The sequence below is a fragment of the Diplotaxodon limnothrissa genome, linkage group LG16 (assembly GCF_057381915.1).
Source record: "Diplotaxodon limnothrissa isolate DT_005_m linkage group LG16, D_limnothrissa_male_GT1.1, whole genome shotgun sequence".
In the NCBI taxonomy this organism is placed as follows: domain Eukaryota; kingdom Metazoa; phylum Chordata; class Actinopteri; order Cichliformes; family Cichlidae; genus Diplotaxodon; species Diplotaxodon limnothrissa.
The window spans coordinates 20534884-20554556 of NC_140611.1; the positions used below are offsets into that span (position 1 = coordinate 20534884).

At 38.0% G+C, this 19673-nt stretch overlaps 1 protein-coding gene across 1 annotated transcript; it reads left to right on the forward strand.

The window, feature by feature from the left end:
• Window positions 1-3326: 3326 nt before the first annotated feature.
• On the forward strand, window positions 3327-10145 carry LOC146616089 (uncharacterized). The gene is made up of 6 exons (XM_085374280.1): window positions 3327-3393; window positions 3486-3746; window positions 4255-4311; window positions 4397-4487; window positions 9816-9900; window positions 10035-10145. Exons 1-6 carry the CDS (start codon window positions 3327-3329, stop codon window positions 10143-10145), a joined length of 672 nt encoding a protein of 223 aa, XP_085230406.1.
• The last annotated feature ends 9528 nt before the right edge of the window (window positions 10146-19673 follow it).

Sequence of the window (19673 nt, forward strand, 5' to 3'; positions counted from 1 at the left end):
CCACTGCTGTTCTGCATAGGCCTGAACCCCCTTAGCCAGATCATCAACAAGACTGGCTAGGGATATCAACTACACAATCAAGCAATCATTAGCCACCACAACTATATGGATGACATCAAGCTGTATGCCAAGAGTGAACGAGACATAGACTCACTGATCCATACCACTAGGATATACAGCAATGACACTGTGATGTCATACTGACTGGAGAAGTGTAGTGAGATGGTAACAAAGAGAGGGAAAGCAGAACTGAGCGAACTGCACTAGCAGAAGGCAACAATGCAGACATCAAGGACAGCTACAAGTCCATCCATACCATGCATGGAGGGTTTCACCATATCCTGGGATTGTGCACTAAGCAGAATGAAGGAGACTAGTGAGTGTCAGTGTCATTATTGCTTTACTTTGCAGAAAAATAATGATAAGGACACTGAATCAGGATCAGTTTCTCCCTCAGTCATGAGAAGAGATCAGAAGATCGTCATCATCTTTAATACTCTCAAATTTTGTCTACCAAATTTTATTTTAGCCTTTTGTCTGTATAGGTAAGTATATTTATTTATACATGATTTGAAGTTCTCTGAACCATTTTCCAACAAAAGACACTCAGGAAATTCAGACCTCCACCAAGGCAGGTCACTCTCTGTGCAGGATTTTAGGGAATAGTGTTGTAATTTATATTCATTATTTTGTTTTCTTTGTTGCTTTTAAGCATTTTAAAGAAGTTTCACTGCAGAAATAATTAAGTGTAAAGTGCAGACGTTTGCTGTTTGCCCCACAGAAATACTTTTTAATATGTGTGCCATAATTTTGAGTATAATAATAATAATAATAATAATTTTTTATTGTTCATTAATGTGGATGTAGCGGATGTTTGTTTAGTAAAATGTCCTTAAATATTTAGTAATAATTAGCAAATGAACAAATGTTTTCTATGTTAATGAACATTTTTGGAGTTTAGCTATTCTGTTTTTACATTTTGTATTTTTGTATTGATTTTTTTATTTTGTCTTTACATCAGAGAGTGGTACAGAGCTGTGTTGTTGTCAACAAGACACTTGGTGATGTTGACTTGCAGCATATCCAATAAAAAAAAGATAAAACAATAATCTCTTGGATTTTCAATATTTCCTTCTGCTAGAATCACTGCACATAAACAGCGGTTATAGTTGTTTGGCCTGCAGCATTCACACTACCCCCCTAAATGTACTTGAAATGAGAGGAGAATTAAACACAGAATTAATTTGACTGCAATCTGCTATCTACTGACATCTAGTGGTGAGATTACAGCTACACACTGTACCTTAAATCAACCTCCCAGTTTTTAAGTGACTGTTTAAGACTGACATATTATATTATTTGTATGTTGAAATATTATGTGATTAAACTTCATGAACCCTTAAATTTATTTTATTCACTGAAGACATTTATACATGGTGCAGCACGGTGGCACGGTTGTTAGCACTGTTGCCGCACAGCAAAAAGGTCCTGAGTTCAACTCCACCATGAGGCCGGGGTCTTTCTGTGTGGAGTTTGCATGTTCTCCCCGTGTTTGCGTGGGTTCCCTCCGGGTACTCCGGCTTCCTCCCACTGTCCAAAGACATGCAGCTTGTGGGGATAGGTTAATTGGATAATCCAAAATTACTACTAGGTGTGAATGTGAGTGCGAATGGTTGTCTGTCCCTGTGTGTTGGCCCTGCGACAGACTGGCGACCTGTCCAGGGTGTAACCCGCCTCTCGCCCTATGACAGCTGGATAAGCAGAAGCGAATGGATGGATGGAATGGACATTTATACATGCGACATTACAAGTGACCTACAGTTCTTCATCGCTTCTAATTTTATACAGAAACCATTTCATCAAAGTATTTTCTATACAGACTCCCACCTACAATTGGATTGCTTATTGAAAAGGATGATTCTTGAAATTGTGTCCAACCGAGATACACTGTTAATCACTGTGACATTTAATAGATACTAATCCAGCCTTTCAACTTTTTATTTGATCAAATTTCTGCTCACTGAGTACCAATTTTATTCTTTTTTTTAGTAAATCTCTCTAAATCTGAGCACTTTATATTTTATTAATATGACTGAACTTGATCCTCACTTAACTGCTTAAGTTATGCTACAGGTAAAATGTGCTTTTTAAGAAAAGCAATCCATAGTTTAAAATAAGTTTGATAAACATACACATTAGTATATTAACATACATACTGGCATATTTTCAAACTTGATCTGTAAGATTCTTTCTTATGAACGACATTTGAATGCATAAATGTAGAATATATATGAATATATGTAACAAGTGGAACATGTAATGTTTTTAAATAGCCAGCAGATTGTGACAGTTGATTATATTTATATTATTAAGTTGACAAGTTGGTTAGTGATAACTGGATAAATGTGATTTAAAAGGTGGCCTTTAACCTTTGTGTGTCTAAGATGAATACCTGGGATTTACAGAACGAGATGTTTATTATTAGTGGTTTTTAACATCACAAAAATGTGATGACTCAGTTTAAACAATCTGAGAAGCATTTTATGTGAAGTACATTGAGTTAATATTTTGTGAAAGATTTAAAAGAAATCCAACTGTACAATGAAATAAAAATTCTAATAAATAAAATGTGTGATTGAGTGCAGACAAAATGGGTAAAATGAACTTTCATTTTATTGATAAAAGATTCAAACTTGAGAAATTCTTCAATTAGAAAATAAAATGTATTAATTTAGTGAGCACCCCAAACTATTTGTATTTTTAAAATGAATGAATGAGCCAAAGAAAACACTGAAAAGAAGAAATGTCAGTGGTAAGGTAGAGGTGACTGATATGATTTCTAACTTTGGGAAATTTTGGGTCCCTTCATTTTGCTTTGAGATCTTCAACTTTCTGAAATTCATTTCCTAAATACACAGTTTTTACTTCATTAAACCAATCAGTCCAACTTTACAATGTAAAAGCACACCACAGTATTTGGGTGTCATTTTCCGAGGTGGTGATGTAGTGTTGCAGTTCAAAGTTGCCTCTCTACACAAGTGAGTCACACGAGAGACTAAATTATAGGAGACAATTATTTGTCATATAATTATATTCCCACTTCACTTTCCATGTTTGAACAGTTTGTTGTGAATCTGAAATATTGTATAAATTACTCCCATGTAACATGTATTTTTCCATGTATTTTCTCAAAAAAGGTGAATCACATATTTGTGTTGAGTTTAACTGCAACAAACCACTTCCTCTTTTTTTGCGGCTCCTCCTCATATACAAATAAAGCTGACGGTGAAGTTCAGGTCTGTTTCTCTCTCTGTCTGATGATCACGATGTTCACTATAAATCGAGCAGCACTGCTCTTTGTTCAGCTGTTAGTGATGTGGGATGTCTTTGCAGGTAAAGAGCACATTTGTGTTTGAGATTCACTTTTTTACAGATGAAGTGCAGATAGAATTTTATATTGAATGATTGTCTCCTTTAAACTATAGAGATTGTTAAAAACGACCACAGAGCTGTGCTGGTGTCCCGAGGAGACTCAGTGACGCTGACTTGCAACATATCCAAGACAAATGCAACGCAAATCTCCTGGACTAACAAAAGATCTGTTTTTCATTATTCCATTGAGCTGAATCGCACCTATTCAAATTTCTCATTGCATAGACTGAAAATAAATCACGAGTTTCCTACAAAGCTCGTTATTTTTAGCGCTCAACCTGAAGATGAAGGACTTTATACATGTAACATAACAGGCAAACGTGGCCTACACAGCTTTACATGGAATTTGACTGTGTCTGAGAACCCCAAAGGTAGGTAGACAAAAAGCAGATCCAGTCAATTCTAGCAAAGGTCAACCAAGCATTTTAAATTAATTCACTGCTGATTTGATACAGAATCCATATATTGAATGAATATCTCCATTAAGCTTTAGACATTTTTGGAGGAAACCACAGAGCTATCCAGATTTTCTACTGAAATATATTTATTATTTCTTTCAATCTTACATGTTGCTTACAGACGACCACAGACCTATGTTGGCGTCCACAGGAGACTCAGTGACACTGACTTGCAACATATCTGAGAAAAATGCAACACTTATCACCTGGACTAACAAAAGATCTGTTTTTCACTATTCCATTGTGCTGAATCGCACCTTTTCAAACTTTAATAGACTGAAAATAAACCATGAGTTTCCTACAAAGCTAATTATTTTTAGTGCTCAGCCTGAAGATGAAGGACTTTATACGTGTAAGATAACAGACAGAAGTGGCGTAAACAGCATTACATGGAATTTAACTGTGTCTGAGAACCTCAAAGGTAGGTAGAACAACAAACAGGAATAATCACTTCTAGTAAAGGTCAAACAAGCAATTTATATTAATTCACTGCTGATTTGATACAGAATCCACTTCATCAAAGTATTTTCTACACATACTCCCACCTGCAATTGGATTCCTTCTGTGTTGCATCACACTGGCTGTGTTTCTCTACAGGTGAGTAAAACCTTTTTATCTTCATAATGAATGCATGAATGTGATTATTTTGTGTTCTTCTTCTTTCTTTGGCCGCACCAAATAAGAAAAAGACAAAGTGAAATGGAAATAAATGTATATGGCTAATATTATAGGATAGTAATTCGTTTAAAATTAAAATTGTCATATTTCTATGATGGTTTCAAAGCAAATTATGATAAATGAAAATTCCAAGTACACAATACAATCGAAAAATAAAATGCATTTAGATTCATAAAACCAACCTGGGCCTCTTGAGTTCAGTTCAGTTAAATAACAAAATCACTGACGCAGGGTGAATGTTTTTTTTTTTTTTTCTTTTTTCTGTGAATTTGTGCTGTAGTTGGATATTGTCACCTAGAGCTCACCTCAATCTAACGGACTGAAGTTTTTAGGGTCATGTCTCTTTAACAATGACTGAAGCTGGAAAAGCACCGAGGCCAGCCACTTTTTCTGGTGGTTTGTGCATTGTGTGGATAAACTGCAGGTCTTTGAGGGTAAACTGATAGAGTGCAAGCCAAGCTGCCACTGACTCTTCCTTTACTGCTCGAAGATCCATCGTGATTTGCACTTTGTATGGAAACAAAGCTAGCATGAGCAATTAAACGAGCTTCAGTTTTCCTAATGTGAACCAGCCAACACGTGTGATGCAAAAAAGATTGCCTTTCTGTAAAAGTCGCTGCATGTCACATAATAATCCAAACTGAAAGTAAGTGAAAAAATGTTCCCCACCACTGTTATATGGGTCAGTATTACAGGTGCAGATGTTCAAGGCTGACCTCATTTTAAATGCCTCATATTCTCTTTAACGTGTTCTTTGAGTGCTCAGAGTAGAAAAGCACCGGCTGTGGGTGAGCTGTAACACTCACCACACACCACGTATTTGATCAAAACTAAAAACAACTATTCTGCAGCAAAACTTCCCCCTGTTGGGTGGGTCAGTATTACAGGTGCAGACGTTCAAGGCTGACCTCATTTTAAATGCTTTATATTCTGTTGTACAGTCATATTCAGTGAAATCATGTTATACTGCTATGCGAGAGGTACACAAATACTAAAAAGACAATAAGCTCGGAAACACAGGCCTGAATCTTAATTACAAAGAAAATAAATATATTTATCTAATGAAAAACTACAGCTGGATTGAAAGGCTTGAGCAATATGTGCTTGTTTAATTTATATTCCTTGATCATTGTTGTTCATGGTTTTGGTTCTCATTGTTTCCTGTGTATGTTATATTCTCAGGTTTAGTATTTAGGCTCCTGTTAGCTTGCCGACCCGTGTTCCACGTTTCTTTTTTTTTTTTTTCTTTTTTTTTGGCCTGTCCCGTTTGGCTCTTTTGCATCAGAATTGTTGTCTAAAGGCAAAGAAAGATGCCCAACGGATTTACTTTACCAAACTGACCATCCCAGCCTTGCCGTAATGGTCCATTTGATTCACCTTTTATTGTTTATTTTATTTTCACTTACTGAATACGGGACAGACTTGACTGGGGGAAAGAAGGGGAGAAAGAAAGAGGGAAAGAGAAACAGCTGAGAAGAGGGACAGGGGAGAAGGGCAAAAGACAAAAACCAACAGAACGGGCAGAGAAAAAAAAGTGCATATATCAATCACCTGGATCACCTGCTGAGAAAGAAAAAAGAAAGCAAGCAGAAGAGAACAAGAGTAATAGAATAAACAACATCACAATGATATATGGGAATATGACAGTAAATACTAAATGTTAAACATTATTGTGCAGCACATAAGATCAACAGAACACAGTGTGCTTTGAGGTAGGAGCCAAAAAGGGTGTAGTTTGTGGGTGTGATCACCCGTGTGTACACCTGTGAGCATGGACGCGCTTGTTTTTTGTTTTTTAAAAGGTTCCTTCATGTAATAATCTGCTAGAGGGTGTGGGGGGGCCACAGCCCCGTCCTCCAGGGCGTGAAGCAGGTGTGGAGGAGATCAAAACTCCAGACATCCAGAGGCCCCCAGAACACAAGAGACCAAGGAAGACCAACAGAGGGGCAGCCGCGCCACTGTCCCGGAAAGAGCTGAGGAGAGTCCCAGATGAGGGCTCACTCAGCAGCCGCGGAGCAGAAGCCAGGGGGAGTTGCAGTGACGCGCCCGTGAGCTCCGCCGGCAGCCAGCTGCGCCTGAGTGACCGAGCCCCAGGCCGAGAGGCCGGGGGCACCCCACCTCCGAAGTGGCCCGAGCGAGCCCCAGGCTCCAGGCCCCGATAAGCGGCCGCCAAGGAGTGAGCCGGTGTGTACCTGGACGCCCATCCCCGGACACAAAGAACCACCAACGCACCGATGTCTGAGGGGGTCCGCCACTGGCAGGGGAAGTGGTGGTAGGGGGAGATAGGCCTCCAAACCTTGGAGGGCCTGAGATGTCCCCAGAGAGGTGGCGCCTGACACCCAACCTGACATATAGACACAGACATACAGGCACACACAGATACAAACATCCATTCCCACCCTCATGCTCTCATATGCACTCATATGCACGCAGGGTGAATGTTAATACCAGACGAAGAATGCAGGTGAAAAATCTCTCATTGCATCCAGCTCTGTCAGTAAACATGGTAAACTGTGATGGAGCAAAATACTGAAACTGCATCCATCCAGCGAGTGTGTTCAATAAAAAATAAAACACAGAATGAATGTATCTGGCAGTAGTTTCTTTTATTACTCAACCCAACCTTTTTATTTCATATGAAGATGCTTTATTGTTTTAGGTAGGAGAACACCAGAATTATCAAGTTTGAGCTGAAATAGTTTTTATTTTTCAAGTTTAGTTTTTTGTTCAGTACGTCTGTAAAGGCTTAAATCAGCCTCTGTTCTTTATGTTGGCCTATTTTTCTATACAGACGAGAGTGAAAAGAGGAAATAAGAGTCGTGAAGAAGTGGTTAAAGGTGGTCAGAGTCAAAGCTAACATTGATACTGGGGACTTTTTCTTTCTTTTTTCTTTTTTTGTGGTAAACCTCCGGCGTGCATGTTTCCATTCTGCAACTAGAAAAATACCTTTGTTATTCTCAAAGAGTCTGCATTCACTGTGCGTAGGGTCATCGTGCTTCATGTAGATTTTGCTACAAACAACTGAAATGCACTCCCCAAATAGATGATATTCCCTGCCATAAATTAAGGTTTGGTACACAGGAAATAAGTTCAACAAGACACTCGGAGACATAACAGGGCCAGACAACAAGAGGGATAAGAAAGCTGGAATGCTGAATACTTGAGAAAGATAATCCGAAAGAAGACGAGAAGAGCTCACATGCAGAGAGGAGGAGACAGAGGCAGGTATATTGTGGAATATAGCAGGAACTTAAAATGGTGTGGTCAAATAGGAATACAGGAGGTAAAAAAATCAGAACTTTATGTAGTACTCATGATGAGTACTACATAAAGTTATAACATATAACACTAAAACCACTGCTGATTGATGCATCCAGGGCATTTCGGGGTTCAGTTTTTTGCTCAAAGATGATTTGACATGACTCTGGGGACTGTGTTGTTCTTGTGCTTTTAGATTTGACAGCTGTGTTTGATACAGTGGATCATGCCATTTTACTCTCTCGTTTGGAGCACTGGGTGGGCATTAGGAGTGTTTCAGTTCTTTCTTGGCAGGGCGAACTTTTTGTGTCAGTCTCTGTAACCATGTGTCGTCCTCCACTCCTCTCTTTTGTGGTGTCCCACAGGGCTCAGTTCTAGGTCCCCCTCCTCTTTTTTTAATATCTGATCCCTCTTGGTCCTATACTGAGAAAACACGGCATTGCATTGCACTTTTATGCTGAGGACTGTCAGATCTATGTCCCTCTAAAGAAAAAAGGCACATATTTCACACACCATTACTTCAGTATCTTGATGAAATCAAGGCTTGGATGTCTCTTAACTTTTTAAAATTCAATGACAGAAAGACTGAGGTGATGGTTTTTGGTAGCCCCACTGAGACCCCAAATGTGTATTTAGATACCTTGGCCCAGTATGTTAAGCCAACTGTCACAAACCTGGGGGTCAAAGTGGACTGAACTGAAGCTTGACAGTCGGATTAAGGCAAAATCAAGCTTCTTTCAGCTCAGGCAGCTGGCTAAAATAAAGCCAATTCTTTCACAGCACACTTTGAGACAGTTATCCACACTTTTGTTTGCGCTCAGCTGGATTACTGTAATGCACTTTATATAGGGATCAGTGCATCATACATTACTCATCTACAGAGGGTGCAAAATGCCACAGCTCCTCTTTTAACTGGCACCCATATTTTAGCTTCACTTGACTGGCTGTCCATTTCTTTTGGGATTCATTTTTAAATTATTTTATTTGCTTTTAAAGCCCTCAATGGCCTAGCCCCATCTTATGTGTCTGAGCTGCTACAGCCTTATACACCCACCCGCTCTCTCAGGTCAGCTGATCAGCTGCTCTTGAAGGTACCCAGGACTCAGCCTAAACTTAGAGGAGATCGAGCTTTTGCTGTAGCAGCTCTGTGGAAATGTGGAACGATCTGCATTTAGAGATTAGACAGGCTTCTTCTCTAAATGTTTTTAAATCACTCCAAAAAACCCACCTCTTTCCCCTCTCCTTTGACCCCGTGTGAGATGTTGGTTTTATTTTTAGTTGATTCTATGCTGTTTTATCTTGTTTTTAATATAGGGCTGTTTTTTTTCCTGTATCACGTCTTTTGTTTATTTATTTTTGCTGTTTTCTGTTATTCTATTGTTTTTAACATATTTTCTGTACAGCACTTTGGTCCTGTGCTGGGTATTTTAAAGTGCTTTATAAATAAAATTGGATTGGACTGGACTGGACTGGAGGTTCAGATAACCAACCCTGTGATTAAATAGCACCAACCCTATATCACAGATACCTATAAAGAAAATATTTAGAATACAAGAAAGAACCTAAGATATTAATGTAGTAGCAAACCTCACAAGATCCTCCAGATCTCCATCAGACTGAAGTCTGAGGTTTCAGAACAAACTCAATTGTTCCAGTCAAAGATGTTTTAGTGACACAAGGGGAGGAGCTTAACACTATTGGGCAGGTAGTTTTAATGGTGAGCCTGAGCAGTATCTATCAGAATTTCACTGTGTTAAATAAGTTGAATTATTTAAAGAATATAACACAAAACTGAATGTTACATTCATTTTTCATGAACTCAAAATATGTTTTCATTCATTTCACCAAAATTTTTACCTCTACTTTGTCAAAAAACAAAATATCTACTGAAAAATAATGATTATTTTTACTATCAGCAAATTCTTAATCATTTCTAAACCCATATATAAAAATGAAACAAAAATAACGTTCTGTGTTATTTTTCATTAGATGCTGCACCAGGACCCTGAAAAATGGCTTGCATGAGATCAGGACCTTGAGTTTTGTCCAGTATCATGCTCAGCTGGAAGGAAAGGTTAGAGGAACTTTATTATTATTTTTTTTTCCACACAAAGTGTTTCAACTCATATCTTCTCTTACCTACCCTCATGCTTGCTATTTAATGTTTTTCTCGTAAGAATTAAGTTTATTTACACTTTCGATCCATAGGTGGTCCCTCCACAACCTCAAAGTTTTGCAGTGTACAGGACAGGCAGCACTTTGAGAGACTCAGTCCAACCTGTGACTTATGGTGTGCTGACAAGAAGAAAGTCCAGATAAAGAAGATGAAAAGGAAACAAAGTATAGACTGTTTAATTCATTGTCAGTGCTTGTAAGAATAATTCAACCACAAAGCTCAAACACCATTTTTCATTGCGTCTGCCTGGATTTATAGAATCAATTTACAAAAATAACAAATGATTGCTTTTATGTTGACCATGCAGTTTAGTTTTATTTTTATTACCAGGTTTTGAAACGTCTGGAGGTTGTACCAATTAAGAAAAAACTAAAGGAAATGTAAATTTATTTACATTATTTACATTACACTTAAAAATGAAAATTGTCACATTTCTATTATGGTTTTAAAGCATTTTATAAAAAATGAAAATTCCAAGTACACAACAATGCTAACAAATAGCATGCATATAGATTCATAAAACCAAGCTGGACCTCTTGAATTTAATTCTGTTAAATAACAAAATCACTATATTAGTGTAGACCTAATTTTCTATCTGTACGAGTAAAATTTTGTGTAAAAACATTTGATTTTCAATCTTAATTTTGACTGTTTTTTTTTTTTTTATCTTTGTATTTGTATTGTATTTGTATTTATTTATTTATTGTCATTGTCAAGAACAATGAAATTGCGTTTGGGGCTTCCATACAACCCAATGTTTCTTCTGTTTCAGATATATTAGTTTTGTCATAAATGTATTAAATTAGGCTTTTTGCACCTGATTATTTTCATAAAGCTGAAACTGGATATATGTAATTTTTTTAATAAGCATAAAACAAGCATAAAATTAAGCTCATTCAGATTATGTCTGTTGTGTAAATATCTCCAGGTAACTTGCTGGTGATTTTCAAACAGATTTGGACTAACATTTGTGTCCTGGGTTTGAATCCACCATCTGGCTGGGACTTCTCTATGTGGAGTTTGCATGTTCTCTCCCAGTACTCTGACTTCCTCCCACAGTTCAAAGACATGCTGTTAGTCGCGTTACGTTAATTGGTAATTCTAAATTGCCAATCAGTTTGTCTCCAGGCTCCAGACATGTGTCATGCTTTTTACACCCTCCATTTGAACTTAACTAGTTTTGTTTTGAATGTGGCTGCTGAGAATTTAGCCAAAAATAAAAGTGAAATGATTCTGGAAGTTGTGTCCAACATGTTCATGATGCTTAATGTGAAATTCGACGGCCAGTCTGAAGACATTTTATACAAATTGCTATTTTAACAGTTAGCTGCTCACTGACCAAGACGTTTTGTACTACTTAGTGAATTTAGTCTTGTTCTTGGTTCTCAGTTGGTTCTTTATCTGTAATACTGGCATTATTACATCTAGTTTAGTTCAATTCCCCAAAGAGCTGAGAATAGGATTGGAGCCCCTTTTCTGAGAGAGCTACTTTAACTCTTGGGGGCAAAGATTCAGCTGATAAATTTTCCTTCATTCCAGTGCATCTTATATTTATGAAATGAGTGACTAAATTACAAGAAGAAATTATTGGCAATATAATTGTGTTCAGTTTCTTGAATAACTGTGTTTGAACTGCGACATTTGTAGTTAAATTCAATCATTGCATTCATGACATCCATCCAACTTATTGTTTGAACAAATGGTGACACATTTACATACATTAGTTTCGTAGCTCAGCAGTAGAGCGGCTAACCACTTCCTTTTTGTGGCTCCTCCTCAGATACACATAAAGCTGACGGTGAAGTTCAGGTCTGTTTCTTCCTCTCTCTGTTGATCATGATGATCAGGCTAAACCAAGCAGCACTGCTCTTCATTCAGCTGTTAGTGATGTGGCATGTCTTTGCAGGTAAAGAGCACATTTGTGTTTAAGATTCCTTTTTTTCTAGATTAAATGCAGATATAATTTTATATTGAATGAATATCTCCATTAAGCTTTAGACATTTTTGGAGGAAACCACAGAACTATCCAGATTTTCTACTGAAATATATTTATTATTTCTTTCAATCTTACATGTTGCTTAAAGACGACCACAGACCTATGTTGGCGTCCACAGGAGACTCAGTGACACTGACTTGCAACATATCTGAGAAAAATGCAACACTTATCACCTGGACTAACAAAAGATCTGTTTTTCACTATTCCATTGTGCTGAATCGCACACATTCAAACTTTAATAGACTGAAAATAAACCATGAGTTTCCTACAAAGCTAATTATTTTTAGTGCTCAGCCTGAAGATGAAGGACTTTATACGTGTAAGATAACAGACAGAAGTGGCGTAAACAGCATTACATGGAATTTAACTGTGTCTGAGAACCTCAAAGGTAGGTAGAACAACAAACAGGAATAATCACTTCTAGTAAAGGTCAAACAAGCAATTTATATTAATTCTCTGCTGATTTGATACAGAATCCACTTCATCAAAATATTTTCTATACATACTCCCACCTGCAATTGGATTCCTTCTGTGTTGCATCACACTAGCTGTCTTCCTCTATAGGTGAGTAAAACCTTTTTATCTTCATGATGAATGCATGAATGTTGCTTCTTTCTGTTTGGCTGTAGAATCGGTGTCAGCACTTGTAAGACTGATTTGTCCATAAATCTCAAACACCATTTTTTATTATGTTTGATGGCATTTAAAGAGTCACTGTGACTCACACTAGCTGTCTTCCTCTATAGGTGAGTAAAAGCTTCACATAACTTCACAATGAATGGATGAATTTGGAATTTTTGTAGAATTAATGGATGAGTGAAAGCACAAATTAATCTATGTGTGCTAGTTTGCTGAAATGTAAGCTCTGGTCTGATTTCACTGTATAATACCCATGTATAGCGACAACAATGCAATCTTTATCTTTCTTTTTAAATCAAGGTTTGGTACACAACTCACCACTAAAGTCCATCTGAGAGAGGACAAGGATAACTATAATACTATAGTATTTTATATACAGAGGAGGGGAGAGACAGAGGCAGGTATAAAGCGCATTATGGTAGAAAATCACATAGGCGGGACCACAGCAATACAGGAAGTGAAATATCAAAGTTGAGAGCCAGTGATGACTACAAAATAAAAGAGGACCAGAAAAAAATAAAATAAAATGCAAAACAATGATTGAAAATCTACAGTAATATACTGACTGCTGATCGATACATACACGGCAATTTAGGTTCAGTCCTTTGCTCAAGGACAATTTGACATGTGGACTCAGGGAGCTAAAGGTCAAACAATAAACTCGGTAATAAGTCACCGGTAGCTCTGAAGAAAATCTTCAAATAACTCAATTTAAAGAAAAAAACTCAAAAAAATATGTTCAGATATTCATCTAGCTTCAAAATTGCCCAGATCTTTATCAGATCGAGGACTGAGGTGCCAGAACAAGCTCAAGTGCTCTGGTCACAGGTGTTTTGGTGAACACTACTGATCAGGCTGTTTCAGTGTTGTGTCCAAGTAATGTCTATCAGACTTCAGTATTTAAATACTTTGCAGTATTTAAATACTGTAACAGAAAACTGAATGTTACAAACATTTTTCAGTTGAATCAGAAAAAAGCCTCAGGTACTTTAAAATCTAAAACAACATTTACTTTCCCGTCTGTGCTAATATATATTTTGTTTAGTGTTAAAGTGTTAAGCTTTGATATTTAGTGCTACTCTAATTAGCACTTTACACAATAGTATAGTGCATTTTCATTTCATGAAATATGAAAATAGATTTTTTTTTAAAAGCGAAAAGTATCACTCACATAACTGAAGGAAAATAAATAGATTTTTTTCTCAAAATATGTTGAGAATGCACAAATGCCGAATGCCATAAACTGCACGAATGCCATAAACTGCACAAATGTACTGTTAATAAGGCTGGGAAAACCTGCAGTCAGCTAAGACTGAAGAAGTCACTTGGATGAGTGAAAAAATGTTTCTCCCACTGAAAATGCTACATCCAGATGAGCAGAATCAACTTTTGGGATTTACTTACCTGGATGATTGAGCATGCATCAAGACTATCCTGTCTTATTTCTGAATCACCTGGCGAGTACTAAGATTTCATTATCAGTCACTTCTTTTAATTTGCAGAAAAAATGTGATGAAACTAAATCAGGATGCCGTCCAGGATCAGATTCTTCCTCAGTCAGGAGAAGAGGTCAGAAGATTGTTGCCACCTTTAGCACTGTCACATGTCTCTGCCTTAGTACAGTCTACACTGATTTTTATTTTTACTTTGTCTTTATAGACATCTCTCCCTCAGCCACAGGGTGGCAGCACTAATTGTGAAAACAACAGGCAGAGGAGTCAGTATATGGAGAGACTGAATTCAATCTATGATCACTTCTGAACTGAAAAACCTTCCAGTTACTGACAGACATGAACAGTGTCAGAGCAGAAACTAAAAGGGAACGCCATCAGAGGGAGGACATCCGGGCTACAACAGCCTCTTCAGCTCAGACAAATGACTCTGCCTGTGAGCGCAGCAGTTCCAACCATCCATCACCATCCAGGGAGCTTTTATATCTCAATGATCTTTGCTTTAACAACTTTGAGAGCACTTAGTTTGACAGAAGTTTTTTGCTTTATCTAAGACTATAAGACCAGGTTCACGAACCTATGTACTGTCAACCTATTGATTCACTATAAGAAAGCCTATGACTCACACGGATTCTGGAATGTCTAGAACTATACAAGACCAACAGGACCCTAAGATCCTTCATCGGGAATTCAATGGGGATGTGGTGAACAATGCTAGAGGCCAACTTGAAGCCAAGTGCGTGGTCAAGTGTGGAAGGTCTGAATCCCCTTAGCCAGATCATCAACAAGACTGGCTAGGGATATCAACTACACAATCAAGCAATCATCAGCCACCACACCTACATGGATGACATTAAACTGTATGCCAAGAGTGAACGAGACATAGACTCACTGATCCATATCACCAGGATATACAGCAATGACACTGTGATGTCATACTGACTGGAGAAGTGTAGTGAGATGGTAACAAGAAGAGGGAAAGCAGAACTGAGCGAACTGCACTAGCAGAAGGCAACAATGTAGACATCAAGGACAGTTACAAGCAGAGGTGTGGACTCGAGTCACATGACTTGGACTCGAGTCAGACTCGAGTCATTAATTTTATGACTTTAGACTTGACTTGAAAAAATGTTCTAAGACTTGTGACTTGACTTGGACTTTTACACCAATGACCTGGGACTTGAATTGGACTTGAACCGGTTTACTTGAAAAGACTTGATATTTCACCCCAAATATAAAATTTAACATGCATATTATATAGAGATTGAAAATGTGACGTCATTCAGGGGTAAAACCGCAAAGGATTCTGGGAACTCGTGGCAAGAGGTACTAGCGCACGCAGGCTTTCAATTGAAATCAGTCACACAGCGATAAAAAGAAACACAAAAATGTCAAGAAGCTGTTGTATTATTAACTGCAATAGCCGGTCGCATGACAGCCACGGAAAGCCGACGGGTAAAGAGATCGGTTGTTATCGGATTACGTCGTTGAAGAGAAATTGTTCGAGCCGTGTTTCCGAAGTAACAAAGAGGTGATGGATGGACTGGATTGCAGCCATTCAAAGACCAAATATAACGTCCCAGAACCCTCCAGCTCACAGGTTAGTCTGCTCCAAGCATTTACACGAAGGTCAGTCTGCTGTTGTAGTTAATGCGTCATTTTTCTTAACATAATTGGTGATATAGGTTACAAGCAAGTCTGGCGCTGAACAGAAATTGTCGCGCTATGCTCCTTTATTTATTGTGCATAAATAGTGAATTGTCCTGACACAATATTGCGTTTCGCTTCTGTTATTATGGTACATTGACAAAAACATATACTTTTATTCACAGGATAAAACAGGTTTTTTGTATCACTAATTGCCCAGTACGATTACAGCATACAGTATTATTGTCACTGCTACATTTCTGTGATGCTACCAGAAATTATTTCCACTACTAATTAATTACCGTTGAGCTCAAAGGTCCTATTAATAAACTGTTAACGAATGTGTATTTATGATGACGATTTGTGAGACTGGTAAACTTATGATACGTATGATGGTCTTTCGTTCTACACGGTGCGTTTCAAGGTCCTGTACCCATCCATCGGTAAACTGTACCTGGACTTGTTGCAGTGACCTGAAGTTACTAAACTTCATGAGTGTATGCACTCACTCCAAGAACCGTATGATTATAAATATGCATATAAATATGCTACAATGAGATAGCTGACTTCATCTAACTAGCAAATGTTGTCCAGGCTACGTTGGTGATGCAGTTTTTTTTAATATGTATGATATTTTTGTCATGCGATTTTAAAGCCGGTCCTACAACCGCATCCAAGAATAACATGCAGCTTATCTCAGAACTGTTGGTGAAAATTATTCTTGGAGCTAAGTTTAATTGAGCTGCATTTTAAAGAGGTGCAATTTCACAATTTGTGTATATTTTCTAAGTTCACTATTTTGTCATGTGTTGAGAAAAACACAGATTTAAAAATTACATGGTCTAATATTTACATTTAGCATATAACTGCAACATGCTTTTTTCGTTTGTTTTTTTTTAAAGACTCAAAAAGACTTGAAATTCAAAATTTCAGACTTGTGACTTTACTCGGACTTTTACACCAGTGACTTGAGACTCGACTCTGACTTGCCTGACATTACTTGAGACTTGACTTGAGACTTGAGGATAAAGACTTGAGACTTACTTGAGACTTGCAAAACAATGACTTGGTCCCACCTCCGGTTACAAGTCCATCCATACCATGCATGGAGGGTTTCACCATATCCTGGGATTGTGCACTAAGCAGAATGAAGGAGACTAGTGAGTGTCAGAGTCATTATTGCTTTACTCTGCAGAAAAATAATGATAAGGACACTGAATCAGGATCAGTTTCTCCCTAAGTCAAGAGAAGAGATCAGAAGATCGTCATCATCTTTAATACTCTCAAATGTTTCTACCTTATTTTCTATCTCAGAGTCAGCACTAAATTTTCTTTTAGCCTTTTGTCTTCATAGGCAGCGGTGCTCACTGTAAAAATACCAAGCAGAGCAGTCAGTATATTGAGAGGCTGGATTTAATCTGTGGTCACTTCTGAACTGAAAAGCCTTCAAGTTACACAAAGACTTGGATGTTTTTCAGGGAAGCAGGAGGACAACAGGGCTACAATATCCTCTTCAACTCAGAAACACATCTCTGGCCACAAATAGAGCAGTTCCAACCACTCCCATCCAATCTGCGTGTTCACAAGGAGCACCCAGTTAGGAGAAAGTTTGCATCAAAGGAAGATGAAGAGAACTAAACTAAATAAACAGCAGGTCTGCACCAAAGCGCAGTGTCAGATAAATGAGGAGTATTCGAAACTGTGAATCCGGTTTCAGTAGTCTAAGTATTAAAATGTGAGCAGGGAATGGGCATAGTGGATGTCTTTAGGGTGTCAAGTATATTTATTTATACAGGACTTCAAGCTCCCTAAACCATTTTCCTACAATAAGCCCTCAGGAAATTCAGAACTCCACCAAGGCAGGTCACTCTCTGAGTGTTGTACAACACTGTTGTAATTTTATTTATTTATTTTGTTTGCTTTGTTGTTTTTAAGCATTTTTAAAGAAGTTTCACTGCAGAAAAAATAAAGTGCAAAGTGCAGACTTTTGCTTTTTAATATACTTGTAATAATCTTGAGTATAATTATTTGTATTTTATATAGTTCATTAATGTGGATGTAGTACATGTTTGCTTAGTAAGGTTTCTTTAAATATTCAGTAATAAATAGAAAATGAACAAAAGTTTTTTATGTTAATGTACATTTTTGGAGTTTAGTTATTTTTTTTTGACATTTTGGATTTTTATATTTATTTATTTTTCTTTAGATCTTAGATATTTTTATAGACGAGTACAGACTTGTGTCATTGTCAAGAAGACACTTGATGATGTTGACTTGCAGCATATCCAATAAAAAAAAAGATAAAACAATAATCTTTTGGATTTGGATTTTTTATTTCCTTCTGGTAGAATCACTGCAGATGAACAGTGGTCGAGTATTTGTGCTACAGCATTCACACTACCCCTCTAGTTGCACTTGAAATGAGAGGAGTAAGAACACAGAATTAATTTGACTTCAAGCTGCAATCTTCTGACATCTAGTGGTGAGATTACAGATACACACTGTACCTTAAATCAACCTCCCAATTTTAAAGTGACTTTCTAAGACTGATATATTATATTCTCCAAAAATTAATTCTGTTCATCTGGTCGTAGCGTTTTGTGGGAGAAACGTTTCGTCACTCATCCAAGTGACTTCTTCAGTCTCAGCTAACTGCAGGTTTCCCCAATCTTGTAAACAGTGCATCTGCATAATGACTGAAACCAGCCCACTGAAGGAACAATGGGCTGGGAGGTCAGTTCCTTAATCTTAATTATGCAAATTCTCATGACCATTGATCAACAACCACTGACCAAAACCCACTGATCAAAGACCACTGACCAATGGCCATGAGTACCATTCACAGAGAGTTGGGGAATGGCTGCAATCACAGCATTGTAAGATGGCGAAAGATGTACCCTTAGGCCCCCTCCTCGATTCAGAGATGGTCTTTCCCTTTTCACGTAAATGGCCTCCTCGACTCCGCGCTCAAACCAGCGTTCCTCCCTGTCCAGGATGTGTACATCCTCATCATTGAAATAGTGTTCACTGGCCTGTAGGTGTAAATAGACTGCAGAGTCCTGGCCTGATGAGGTAGCTCTTCTGTGTTGTGCCATCCACTTCGCTAGAGGTTGTTTGGTTTCCCCAATGTATAAATCCTGGCAATCCTCCTGGCACTTAACAGCTTACACTATGTTACTCTGTTTGTGTCGGGGACCCGATCCTTGGGGTGGACCAATTTTTGGCGCAGCGTGTTTTGGGGTTTAAAAGCCACAGAGACCCGGTGTTTAGAAAAAATGTGTCTCAACTGCTCCAATACTCCTGACACATACGAGATCACTACAGGTTTTCGCTTGGGCAGCGATTGTCCTTCTCTCCTGGATCGGCTGGAGCTTTCTTTAGGTGCCTTCCCAGCTTTGACAAAAGTCCAGCTGGGATAACCACATTTACTCAGGGCCTTCAGAAGGCCCTGAGTAAATGTGGTGTAATTAAATTGTAAAAACCGGTGTATACTTTACAGTCCGAATTTTCAACACGGGTTGAAATAGAGACTCAGCGTGGCTGCACCTTGTTGCACCTTGATGCTTAAATCAGTGATTTGGAGGTGCAGCGTGTCTGTGGACCCCAGAGGGTTAATAACACTCACCTTCATTCCATTTCCAGAGTGTAACAACCAACCACCTGTGTGAAATCTGAAATCCCCATGGTGTTGTTCAAAATGTGCTCTGGCACAATCATAAGCATTGGTTGCTACTGAAAACAAGAAAAGAGCTGGTCGCTATGGGCTGAACCATTTGTTAATTGTGGAGGGGGGTAACACTATGCAATAAATTCAGTTTTAGCATTTCTATACACTGTTAACTGTAACTACGCTCAAAATGTTCATGCTATTTTATTTTAAAAATCAACACTGTCATATGCAAAACTGGGGTGGCACTTGGTTGGCAAGAGATCATTTT